General features: G+C 45.5%; 1 protein-coding gene across 1 annotated transcript; it reads left to right on the forward strand.

Annotated features, from left to right (window-relative positions):
• Positions 1-207: 207 nt before the first annotated feature.
• LOC124648065 (uncharacterized membrane protein YuiD-like) lies at positions 208-3,018 on the forward strand. Its single transcript, XM_047187889.1, has 2 exons — positions 208-822; positions 2,766-3,018. The coding sequence occupies exons 1-2, from the start codon at positions 208-210 to the stop codon at positions 2,925-2,927; spliced, it is 777 nt and encodes a 258-aa protein (XP_047043845.1). The 3' UTR covers positions 2,928-3,018.
• The last annotated feature ends 10,353 nt before the right edge of the window (positions 3,019-13,371 follow it).

The raw sequence follows: 13,371 nt of genomic DNA on the forward strand, positions 1-13,371 counted from the left end.
AGAATCTTCTCCGTAATATGCCACTGGAACAGCATCTCAATCCCCAGAAGGCCCCTGAGCTACCGTAACGTTTGTGCACAAGCCTCAGGGGCATTTCTGTCCAACCGGGTGTCAGTGTTGAGCCCCCACGTAATCGGCACGGCCACACCACTCCTTCCGTTCGCGCTCACTCGCGGCCTCCTCCGGTGGCCATGCGGAGCAGCAGCAATGGAGGCTCTCAGCTCCAGCCGCTTCTCTAGCCGCTTCCCAACCCTCCTCGACCCCTTCTCCAAGCCGCCAAAGCCCACGCGCCGCCGCCGCCTGCTTCAAACGCTAGCTTCCATCCCCACCGATGCCGCCGCGCCGTCGCCGTCCTCGCCGCCGCCCCGGTCTCTCTCCCGGCTCCTCGCCGCCGCTCTGCGGGGAGGACGCGTCAGCGGCGAGCTCCCCGACCTACTCTCGGCCGGCGGGGCAGGAGGGGCGGGGATAGGGACGCTGCTGATGAGCACGACGGCGGCGGCGGTGACCAAGGCGCGGGAGAGCCCGTACATCCTGGCGCTGGCGGCCAACCCGACGTTCGTGTCCGGGATGCTGGCCTTCGCGGTGGCGCAGGCCGCCAAGGTCGTGCTGACCTCCGTCGTGGAGCGGCGGTGGAGCCCGCGGATGCTGTGCAGCTCCGGCGGGATGCCCTCCTCGCACTCCGCGCTCTGCACCGCGCTCACCGCCTCCGTCGCGCTCTGCCACGGCGTCGGCGACGCGCTCTTCCCCGTGTGTCTTGGGTTCAGTCTCATAGTCATGTATGACGCCACGGGCGTCAGGCGCCACGCCGGGATGCAGGCTGAGGTGAGCTCATGCTTTGCTCTTTGTTTTTATCAGTTTTCTGTTGTGGTGTAATTAGATGCAGGGTATATGTTGGAGCCATGTCATATTTCGCCTGGAATAAGCTAAATATATACAAATGAACCGGGAATAGCTTTTTAATCGGTGCAGTATGCTAGTCCAGTCTTGTCAATGAAAAAATGAATTTGATTTTCATCGTGAAATTTCTACCGTTGCCATCTTTGGCTGGGTATGAGCTAAGCAAGGTTGTAGTGATGACATGTTGCTGGATTCCGTCGCGCACTAGATTAAGTAGGATTTGTGGGACTGATGCATATTCAGTCCGCTACTGTGGAAATTTCCTATAGAAGTACACAATCTGAATATGGTAGAGGTTTTTTTTTTGAAATGGGAGCACAGCCCCAGCCTCTGCATCGAAACGATGCACACGGCTTTTCACTTATTAATAGCAACACGAGTATCTGAATATGATAGAGGTGGGGATGTATGAGCATTGTCATTTGCAATTGGTCATGTCCACCACTGTGGTAAAAGTTTACCCATTGCTAGACGTTGAGCTGAAGCTAATACTGACGGTATTCAGTCGTTTGATCATTTCTGCTGACGAAGAGTAGTTTCTATTTTACCCTGGTTACTTGTGTGGTTTCGTTTAATAAGAAGTGCGTATGACCATTCTCCTTTGGCAAATGATTGTGACATGTGTAGTGTAGTTGAGAAGTTCGAAACTGAATTCAGAACGGCTTATTATTTTGGTGGGAGCATGCTATTTTCAAGTCTTTTCAGTTAAAGATTGATCCCCCGTCGTCAAATTAGTGCTGGTGCCATCTTTCGCTGGGGATAAACTAGGCAAGGTTATACTGATGACATGATTGCTGAATTCCACCACACGCTAGATATACTAGGATCTGTGGGGCTGATGCCGATTCATTCCAATGTGATATTGCCTATAGAAGTACAAAATCTGATTATGCTAAAGGTGGGGATATATGAATATTTGCATATGTGATTTTTCTTGTCACTGCTAGCATGCTTACTTAGTTTACTGTAATAAGTTTAACCCAATGCTAGACGCTAAGCCAAAGGCAGCACTAAGAGTATTCAGTAACTGGACCATTTCTGCTTCCGAGAAGCAGTCGGTCTAATCATCCCTTTTGATATTGCTTTGCCGGAGCAGACAGAGAGCCCATGAAAGTGCACAACTCCTTTGCCCTTTTTTTTCCCAGCAAGCTAGTTTGCCGCAGTCGTAAGAGCCTGTCACCGCGGAGTGGCAGGGAGAATCTGCCGAGGCGATGGCGCACCATGATCGGCGAGAGGTTTGACGTGCCTTTGTGCTTTGATCAAGGAGTCGCGATACGACAATTAGAAGCCACAAGTATTACGGAGATACATTATGCAAGTTTTTTGAATATGGGATCGACTATAACTGAGGTAGTCATTCGATGGTTCAAGTACGGCAAGGTGCACGGATGTGAGCAGATGGGAGCAGATGGACGGATGATGTGGAGCGATTGATCGTTACCCGTAATCCTGGGCCAAGCTGCCTTTACACGGAATTTTTTTTTACCGAAACAATACCTGCCTAAACTACCCCTTACTCAATACTACTTGTCCATGAGACTAGTAATTTGTACCGTAAAAAGCCTCTTAGAATGTGGTGTGGTTAGAAAGTTTGGAAGTAAATTCAGACCGGGTACTAGGATCTTAGATTCAGAACAGGAACAGGACCTGTCAAAAGGTGTTAAGTCGTGCTGGGAAAGGGTCGACTTAACACCTTCATTTTTTACAGATAGAATAACACCTTTGTTACGCTAGTCAGGTCGGGTGATTGCTACCTTCATTACCCGCCCGGTTGTTCATCCTACGGTTTTGCAATTTGCAATCACTTATTATCCTCCCATGAAATTTCACAGTTCTGTCACCTGATATATGTTTTCCGGTTGACATAGGTACTCAATAAGATCGTTGAGGACCTGTTCCAAGGCCACCCCATCAGCGAAAGGAAACTCAAGGAGTTGTTAGGGCACACCCCATCTCAGGTCTTCGCCGGCGCCTTTCTAGGCATCCTCGTGGCCTGGTTTTGTTGCCAGGGTTGTATTGCTGCCATTTGATGCAGCTCATAACGTACGACTGCATTCTGCGCTGAGTTTTGCATCTGCTGTAACCATTGCTGAACAAAATAGGCACTTGATTTGTTGCACATTGGCTGGCTGTGTACATAATAGCATGGATTCTCACGATATTGATACTTACGGTTGATTCAAAATTTTGCAGTATTATCGTTTAGTTTCCTACTGCGGTAGAAGCTTTAGCTCTTTCATAGTCGCATGACAATTTGCATACTGTTAGAGTATTAGATAAGCCGTAGAAAATTGTCGGATTAATTGACGAAAATTCAAGCTATGCCCAAAGTCATCGTTATGGGAGGTGCCAATTCACAGGGCGCCACCGGTCAGCTTGGCTACCAATACACACTCCATAGGTCTAGTTTGACAACAAAGTTTTTCTAAAACTGAAATTTTACAAAATTATAGTGTTTAATTGCCTGGCATAGCAATACTTCAGTTTTGACAAAAGAGGTCTGGAGTTGTTTTCAATACTTCAAAAATAGCATGTTTTCAGGAATAATCAAATATTAATACCACAGTCTTTACTTATAGCTAAACACATCAAAATATTTGAAACGGCCATATTTTAAGAAACTATAGTATTGCTAAAATAATTTGAAGTTATTTTTTGCTACCAAACAAAGCCTAAGCCGCCAGAACACACTCCATAAGCCGCCAGAAGAAAAGGATTGTCGAGATTTGCTTTTTTTATATTTTATTTTCTGAAACTGGGACTGTCAAGATTTGTAGAGGACCTTGACGCCCATGCACTATTTGCAGCTATACTGGTTGCATATATTGCTTTTATTTTGTCCTTTCAGTGTTTACGCTTACTTTGCACTGCCAACATTTATGAAAAAAAGGTTAAGCTTTTGTTTCAAAATCAAATAATGTAAAACTTAAATAAGTTTAGTAAGTAGTAGTATTAAAAGCTACAAGCAATGTTAATATGTGCATCCTGAAATTTATCTCATATGATATCTATCGTAATGTAGTTTACTACCGGAAAACGGATCTTTCCCTAGTTTTGATCTTTATCGAGTGTATTCGCTTTCCGAACTCAGATCTTTGCCTAGTTTTGATCATTGTGGAGTGTCTTGGCTTTTAGAACTTGGGAAAGACAAACTTTACCATGTATCAACATCAAAACACTCGCAAAGAAAATGATACACTGAGAAATCGTAAAATGCACACTGCAAAGAGAAAATACACGGCGAAGCTAGTCTTTGACAATTGTCAAGATTTAACTCTAGTCTTTGCCTACTGAAAGGATTCAACACTTGGCAAAGACGTGCACGGTGCACCACGTGGCTACTGCCCCCGCACTTTGTAAATGCTACGCTGTGTATTTCAGCTTAACACTCAACAAGAGGGGCTACGGGGCAGCACATGGCGAAACAAGTCTTTGGTGCCCGTATGTCCAGCCAAACAGACAAGTATTGTCCTTTGCGGGTGTCCAGACTACACATGGCAAAGACCTATGAAATTACAATTGGCAAAGGCTTTGTCGATTTTTTTTTAACTTTTGCCAAATATTTTTTTATGGGATTTGGTAGTTCTGAGCTAGTTGAGAATTAATTTTATGCTCAATTAAGTTTTACACCATTTAATTTGCATAGTGATTCATCTTAGTCATATATAATTATAATATGAGTTACAACTAAAATTTGATGACATCATTTGACTGAGAACCATGTTAGGTCAGAATTGAGAAATAGTCCCACCCATTTTTTATAATGTGCAAAGATGCGGTTTTGTTGATACTTCCCTCGACCACCTTTATCAGATTTTACTCTTGCGGGTAGCGGAGAGAGTACAAAACGGTTGCTGTTGATGGAAACGAGACGAGCAGCATGCAGCTAGCCGTTAGCCAAGAAAAGGCGCAGGTTCAGGTCGCGCGTAGGCATCGATCGCCGACCGGCTCGGCTCGGATGTCTCTGATTCGTCCGTGACGAAAGCAGACGCTCGCCTCCTGATTTTCAGTGGAACAAATAATCAAGCACTTGCCAGCAGAAGATCATCGAGACCACGCGGAAACGTGCACATAATACAGCTAGCGAACCGAAGCTGTGGCGCATACAGCACAGCAGGGTACAGCTACAGCCGCCGCCGAAGACGACGACGGCGCCTCGGCATCCTGTCTCGCTCCCGAGGCCCCACCACGGTCGCCGGATGTGCTAGCATCCCATCGCCGGCAAGGTACATCACGATGCGCGGTTTATGGTTTATCGAATACCAGATACCGTAGAGCTTCGTACTTTTTAGAGTACATCACAATGCGTGATTTTCAGCCCATTTTTTTAGGGTGGGGCACACCTTACTTGGGCTGGGCTTTTTTATTTTTTTCCCTAATTTTTATATAAGATATATGGGCTGGACCAAATCTTAGGGTGGGGCCCGCCCCACCCTTCCACCCTGTTGGCTCCGCCACTGCAACCAGATACCCCTTGTTAAAAATCACGGTGCTTTCGTCATGGATGAAACAGGGACATCCCACCCTTGTGGTCACACTACTAAAAAGTTTGACAAAACGTTTAGTAGAATTTATAAATAAATATGATATTTTGTAGGTACCATATAAAAATATATTTTTATTACCTATCTAACAATATTAATTTTATACTTTTTATGTTAATGAATTTTGATAAAAACTTAGTCAAACTTAACATAGTTTGACTTTCTGAAAAAATATAGGCCTTAAGCCTTGGATGGAGGTATCTACACTACTTAAAAAGGAGGAACATGTTCCTTATTCTGCCACTACGTATTTTGGTCGTCCCACGCGCTATCGCTCATCGCGCTATCGCTCCTATGGGCCTGGCCCAACCTGAATGCTGGAGGGCGATAGCCAAACGTGAGAGCTAGGGTTCCATCGGGCCGCCGCCGCTCACTCCGGACGACGGTCCACGCTTCGTCCCTGGTCCGCCACCCCCCGCTCCTCCGAGCACGACGATGGCAACAGTGCGCGTTCGCCTCGTCCTCTCCGCCCTCCGCCTTCAACCGTCACCAAGGACGACATGCTCCGCACGCCCTACGCCACCCTCACCCACGGCGACTGGTAGCCAGCAGCGCGAGATCGAGGTCAGCACGGCGGCTGGGGCGACCATAAGCAGGACGGTGGTGGCTAGAAGGGGCCGAGGTTTGCTGATCTATGTGGGATGGAGGCGGTGCTTGGCGAGTTGATGATGGAGGTGCTGGTTCGGCCGTGCCGTCCGGAGCTGCCGCGACGGCTCGTGGTTTGGCTCCGTGACCAGGATTCTGCTGCACGGACCAGCTGGCTGCGGGAAAACCATGCCCTCCCACGCTATCGCCAACGAGACTAGCAACCCACCAGGTGAGGAACTATACTATAATTTGATGCTTGAATGGTACGAATTGGTACCCAATTTGCTTATTTGGTAATCTTGCACATACTACATAGACTCTAATTTGATGCATGAATGGTACGAATTGGCACCCAACTGGATTTGTGCATCTTGCAGCAACCTAGGCATCTGTTCCCTGAATAAAATTGATATCTTGCTTGCATATGTGTTATGAGGTGTGTTGGATGAGAGAGGGAGAGGATCTCGAGTGAGTAAAGGAAGCTATTAGTCCAAGCTCTATTTCTTATTTTAGGTTCCAGAATGTTTGTTAGTGTGACTCTGTTTGGTTATACACACATGTTCACACATGCACACAGAGTAGTTTCAGGATCCTAGGTAAATTCCAAATATGGGTTATGTTATTTCAGCAAGTTCAGATCACAATTAGAACCATCATGTTAGTGTTCCCTGGGAGTTGGGATTGTGTATTACCTCCAGATTTACTACTCTTGATACATATGACCATCTCTGTTCTGGCCTTCTGGGGCAGCACATTTGAACGCATCTCCTCTTGGTTATCTCCTTGAGAGTCCAGTATGTCAGTTTTACATCCCTGTCAGTAGCAAAGGTATCATCAAAATAAAATTCTAGACGGTGTATCAATTGATTACATAAAGTTCATGTATTTCTGCATTTAGATGATAAAATGTGTGCGTTAAATTTTCATGTCAGTAGCAAAGACTGACCATTCATGAAACCTTAACATGAAGTAATGTTCTGTTCTTCTCTTATGTATATCTACGAGGTAGACCATGAGCAGGAAAGCTAACGGTCATAAAATAAATTGACACTTCAGGGTTTACCAATTAGAAGCATCTGCATTTTTTATATTTTACCAAAAGCTGCAATTAGAACATTAACAGTATATCAGTATCTTTGGTTTTTACATAGTACAAACTTGCCTCTAAATTTGCTAATACTAGACAAGAATAACTGTGTGTGGCATGATATGTGGGTATATGAAATGCATACCTAGCCGCAGAAATCATTTTAGCTTCAGCCATCGGAAGAAGCTCACAACAAGGCCACAGTTGGAGACTGGTACTTTACTGTCCTTTCTTCTCTTTCGGCTTGATACTGAAACATACCCAAGGCTTAGGTTACAATCGTTTTCCCTGTTAATGGCTCTGATGAACATTGCCACTCATGTTTTATTTTTTCATTCCGTTTTTTATATGCTTTTGGCCTACTCTGGTTAATTAGGGCCAGGGATTTACCGGATGCAAGTCTAATATGTACGTGGATGGATCTTCTTTGATACATCATCGCGTGTAATCAATGATTTATCCTTTCCCACTGAAGTTATGCTAATGTGTTACTCACTGGTCATAGCTGTCGATAAATTTTCTTTGCCATAGAAAATATATTTTCATTTGAGAAGATGTCAACCCTGAAGGTCCAGATATCTGGATTGCTAGAGGCCCATGTCATGCCTTTGCTTCTTTCTATTATTTCCAATCTCACAGCAGGGAGGTTGCATATGTGTATATATGGTGGCTAAACTAGCTCTGACTAACTAGGATTACCATACTAATTCATACTCCCTCCTTCCCACGCCAGCCCCTTTTTTGTGCCGGGCTCCTCTCTTCGTTTCTAACTAGAGTTCACTGATGCTTCGTCTGTGACACGTAGGTCTGCGTGGCTTCTGATGACATGCCAGTTTGCCTCGGCCGGCTACGCCTCCGGGTTGTTATATGTAATGTTTGCAGAGAGGGGCTGATATGGATGGTCGAGTAGTTTTCAAGTCGAGGTGAATAAGTCCCCTCCGTGAGATATTGTTCAGTTTTCATCTGCGTGTATAATATTTTGAGTAGTTGTTGTTAGTTTGTATTTCATTTGCTTGCATTGCCATCGGTCTGATTTTCAGTGATGTTTGTAGATTTTTGTTTGTGTTCTTCACAAAATGCTTACAACTTCATATCCAGATCAGTGAAATGTTTGCTTAATGTGGCTAAAAAGGAAGTGTAGAATAGGATCAGTGAAAGGATCATGTGTCGTTTATGATTTTCGAATGACCACAAGTCCACAACTAATATGAATGTATTTATTTGCTTGCATTTTCACCTAGACCGAATGACAATGGACTCATAGCTTCAGAATGATTTTTCAGGGGTAACTTTGATTTGCTATTAGTGCATCCTGATATATATGTTTTCCTCAAGCAACCTAGGTAAATTTATGTCAAAGGGCACAAATAATTGATTCTTTGACTAAATGGACTCTTCTTTTCCCCGTGTCATCATTTTAATTCAGAAAGGGGTAATATAAAATTAGAAGGCGAAAGAGAAGAACCTCAGATTTATGCTATATGGATGAAGTTACAAACTCATTTAGCTACCGTTGCTATCTACATTAACATTTTCTTGGCATGTGTGTTGAAGGATCAAGACTTCACTAATGGTAGAATATACTATTCTGAGACCAGCCAGTAGGAAGTCGTAGCTTCAGTTTCAGCTATAGTAGTGGGTAGGGTTCAGTAATGGTTTCTTGTGATCATAGTACAATGTGAAGTTATTACATGCTAATTAACTAATTTACTTGCATACTAATCTCTGAAAATATAATAACCATGCTCTGAAAATTAGAACTGATGTGGTGCCTCTGTGTAGTGAAATACTTGCATGTATATTTTTTGTTTTCGTGTTTTGAAACTAAACTGAACTCTGGGCTTTGTCTGTTCAGTCGTCTCCACCGCCGTCATTGTCGATGATGAAGGCTACGGGGTCTTCGTGGAGGTGGTCGATGGGCACGGTTTTGTCCTCCTTGGTGACAGTATCTTAAGTCGAGTCCTCTGTCCTGACCTGGACACGGATGGGCGCCAGAGCTGCGGATGGCCTGGAGGCGCTCCAGCTCGCCACAGTCTCGGTACCCCCGCTGTCCAAGCGGTGGTAGTGAAGGATCAGCGTGTTGCTAGGTATTGTTCTGGATTACCAAAGATACATAAGATTGCACACTAGAAGGTATAATCAGCCCTACTATATTTCTTACTTGCGCTAATTTATTCAGTAAAGATTTTGACCAGATATAAAGTACCTGCCAGAAGCATAACTGCAAATGATGATGTAGAATCAAATTTGCACAGCTTGGATTGACATTGTAGAAGATGATACTTTGGTCTTTGACTATATTGCAGGTTCAACATTGAAAGTGACCATCTTCAGGTACAATTGATGCGAGAACATCCATGACCATCATACTTAAAGATCAACCTGAAGTTACTTTTTGTTCATCAGCATAGATAGCATGATAGCTATCCATGCCATCGCTTAAGTTCTATGTATATAATAGTTCTTCTGTATTTTACTCTCTAGATTACCAATTGATCATCCATTGTAGCATGATGATCAATATGCAGTACCAGTTATTATTATTAGACTAAATTATTACCAGAATAAATTTGTGTGTCTCCCTGATGCTCGCTTATTTACTTAGGGCATCTCCAGCGGCGCGACGCGACCGTTTGTGTCCGCCATGACCAAAAATGCGTCGTGCACCCTCTCCAGCGGCGCGACGCAAAGTGACCGGGCCGTCCGCAGAGACGCAAACCTGGCCCAAATATGCGCCAGGTTTGCGTCTCGGCGGACGTTGCGCGGACGCGCAAAGTGACCGTTTGGTCCTGGCACGGGCCCGCCTGGCAGCGTCACAACTGCTTCGTCTTCAGCGGCATTACTTGCGGGCGGTGCGCAGCAGCCTTTGCAGGGCCGCGTTAATGGCGTGCCTCGGCTTCCGCGAGCGTGCGCAGCTAGCAGACGCAGCATCGATGCGTCTTCTCCGCCAGTACTGGCAGCGAGGCGTCGCTTCGGCAGTCTGCGGCTGCCTCGCGTGCCGCGCGTAGTAATGGCGATGCCCCGCGTGGCGCGGCCGTCGCCCTGCCTCCGACCTATATAAACAGGGGCGCCAGCATCTCATCTCCTCCCTGCCTTCGACCCTAGCCGCCGCTGCCGTAGCGCCACTCAGTAGATCCACCATGAGCAGCGCCGGGCGCGGCCAGGCTACCGCGCCTCCACCTCCACCTTCACCTCCCACTCCACCTCCCCCGGCCTCGAGCTCGAGCTCCGACGACGGGTTCGACTCCGACGACAGCACCGACCTCCTCCACCCGGTCAGGGACGCCGCGGCCCTGGCTGAAGCGGAGAAGGAAGCAGAGGAGGAGCGGGCGGCCCATGCGGCTGTCGACGCCGAGCTGGAACAGCGCAGGCTGGCGGCCGCCGCTGCAGCCGAGGACTCTGACTCGGAGATTTCATGGTCATCCGATGACCCTGATGCGCCGACGCCGGAGGAGAAGGCGGCGGAGCAGCGGGCCATCGTCGAGTCTTTCGAGACGCTCAAGGACGAGGCCGCCAACGCGAGGCTGGAGCAGGCACTGCAAGAGGACGCGGCGGCGCACCGAGCGATAGCGGCCGCGCGGGAGGCGGCGGAGAAGCAGGCCACAGAGCAACGCAACGACGGTGCCGGCCCGTCAGGAACCAAGTAGTTTAGGTCTTCTATAGTTTTTATGTACTTTCTATGTTTGGTTTTCATATGTAATCAATCGCTCGTGGTAGAAAACCAAAGGAATTGTATGAAGATCAAACTATGTTGCAATTCAAAAATGGGTCGCCCCGGTGGGAGCACACCCAGACGCAAACGGACGCGCGGTCAAAATATGTCCGCTGGGCGACGCAAACGGACGCTGCCGACCACTTTTGGGCGTCCGAAATGCGTTGCGCCGCTGGAGATGCCCTTATGCTGTTTTGCACATGATTTGACTGTATTCTGTATCAGATTAAGCAAGAAAATATTCATTACTTTTATCAATTCAAGTGTGTTCTTAAAATTATTCCAACCATCGTATTACACAGTTTTACTTACTGCCTTGAGCTATTTCATGTTTTATTTACCGCGTTGACATTTTCCAGATACTGCTAGGAACGATTTTCCAACTGGTAGATTTTTTTTATCCTTGCATGTTGTGCCATTTTGTATTCTGATTGATTTGCATGGATACACAAGTCAGTTGTTGCGGTGTCTCTTTATGAACTGTGCGGTTCTCCAGTTCTTAAATTGGTAGCGTGAGATGTAAGCTAATATTATTTCGTAACATGTTAAGGTGATAAGTTGGGCATGGCACTAAAGTTAGTCGTCTATGTATCAACTATGATCCTTGATCATCTAAATTTAAAAGCTTGGCCCCTGGTATGCTTCCTAGAGTTTCTATATAGTGAGTTCAGTTTTCCTAGGGAGTTGCTTGCCTCTATTGTTTTTGGTATGGCATTTAGTTTTATAATTTCCAGATTATGCAAACATGCTCATTATGTATTACATTGTTTGGCGATGTTCCTTTTGGATTTATATTAATTGTTCAGGTAAGTTTATTTTTTTGTGAATGGTCTAAAAGTGCACTTAAAATAATTAAGTTCATGTCCCAAGAGTAATTGCTAAAATGATATACCCCCCGACCGAAAGTAAGTGTCGGATATTCAATCAGTACAATCTTTATTCTACATCAATACAAAATCTTCTACACTTTTGGATCGGAGTGAGTAATTATTATTCTAGAGTATCCTTATTCATTGCACACATTTGAATGTGCATCGGTCGGTCCTTACATTTTGGTTGTCATTTCACATTGAAATTACTCCGCACATGTGCCCTCCAAAAAGCGATCAGGTTGGGTGTTGCTTCCTAAGAGATATTGATCAGGTTGAATTGCAGAACTACAAGAATATGTCCTGCTAAGACCCATGCAATTAGGTTTTGATATGACGGTACAAGAAATTGTTGCAGGGTTATAGTCAGCGGCACCGTGTATCAATGGTAAACTAAATGAGCAATGGTGTGAGACTTGCCGCGGAATTTAGGGCTTCATATCGATATTTATGAATATCAACGTGTTGTCTGGACTAATTAGAAAAGAAGTATTTATGAATATCAACATGTTTTTGCAGCACACACGTTAGTACATCTAAAAAGAGAGGTTGTTGATTTGATAGTTATGATGATCCAGAACAATGGTGCGAGACTTACCGCGGAAGAGTAACAAAAAGAGCTAAAACTTGGAACCAAGTACATGTGCAACAATGTTATCTTGTTATTGCATTCGATATTATCATGCTATAGTAATTATGATATCTCTTTGATTTATTTTGAATTTTGATAGTGAGTTGTGAATTATATATGTGCGTTGAGAAATGAAATTCGAGAACCTGTGGCAACGCACGGGCATTTATACTAGTAACTGAAAATGTGGGAGACGGGGACGAGAGGAGGCACTTGGGGTTGCCAGCTTTGGCTGGCTAGGCTTGTAGCTTGCTAGTATCATGTAATCAAGATCTGGTTGCTAAATATTTTTGATAAAAGTTTATCATGCAATGCATGCGTGCTTTATTCATATATTTTTGCGGAACATAGTATAGATGTAGATGTTCACACATACACATACTGTTGAAGATATAAGCAAATATCCATATGAAATAATCCGAACAAGTAATTGATAAATCATGACTATGTAAACAAACAAACTAAACGTGGAGTCTAGTAAAATAGATGAACAAATCACATCTAAAGTAGACAAACCGACCGCATCTACCACATATACTAGAAGAAGAAACTCTAACAGAAACTGAAAGAGAAACGACATGATCACATACTTCACAGCAGCGTCGTTGTCGCCCATGTTGAGGTTGTCGAAGAAGTCGCTGAGATCCGGGAAGAAGTTGTCGGTGTGGAGGAACTCGTCGTCCGATGACGACGTCGTGATGCCAGTAGTCGCGCCTGAGCGCTCCCCAAAAACCTGATTGCCCCTCACCCGTACAGGTTCACGAGAGGCAGGGTTCCGGAGGCCTACTCGTCCCGGCAGGTCGGTGCACGCCGACGGACGGGATGAGGAAGACGAAGGCGGCGGCGCAATGAACTGGAAACAGGTAGTCGCATATGTGTCTCGTGCAGGCTAGGGTTCTCGTCCGCGCTTATATAGTGCGGTTCGGGAAGGTCGTGGGGCGCAGCTATTGACGTCAGAAACCCACCGGCGGGCAGCGACTGGTCAACACCGTAGAGCCGGGAACAACTAGGGCTGCGGCTGGCCCCAGTCCCTCAGAGCGACG

This window comes from Lolium rigidum, chromosome 4 (assembly GCF_022539505.1).
Source record: "Lolium rigidum isolate FL_2022 chromosome 4, APGP_CSIRO_Lrig_0.1, whole genome shotgun sequence".
NCBI classification, from domain to species: Eukaryota; Viridiplantae; Streptophyta; class Magnoliopsida; order Poales; family Poaceae; genus Lolium; species Lolium rigidum.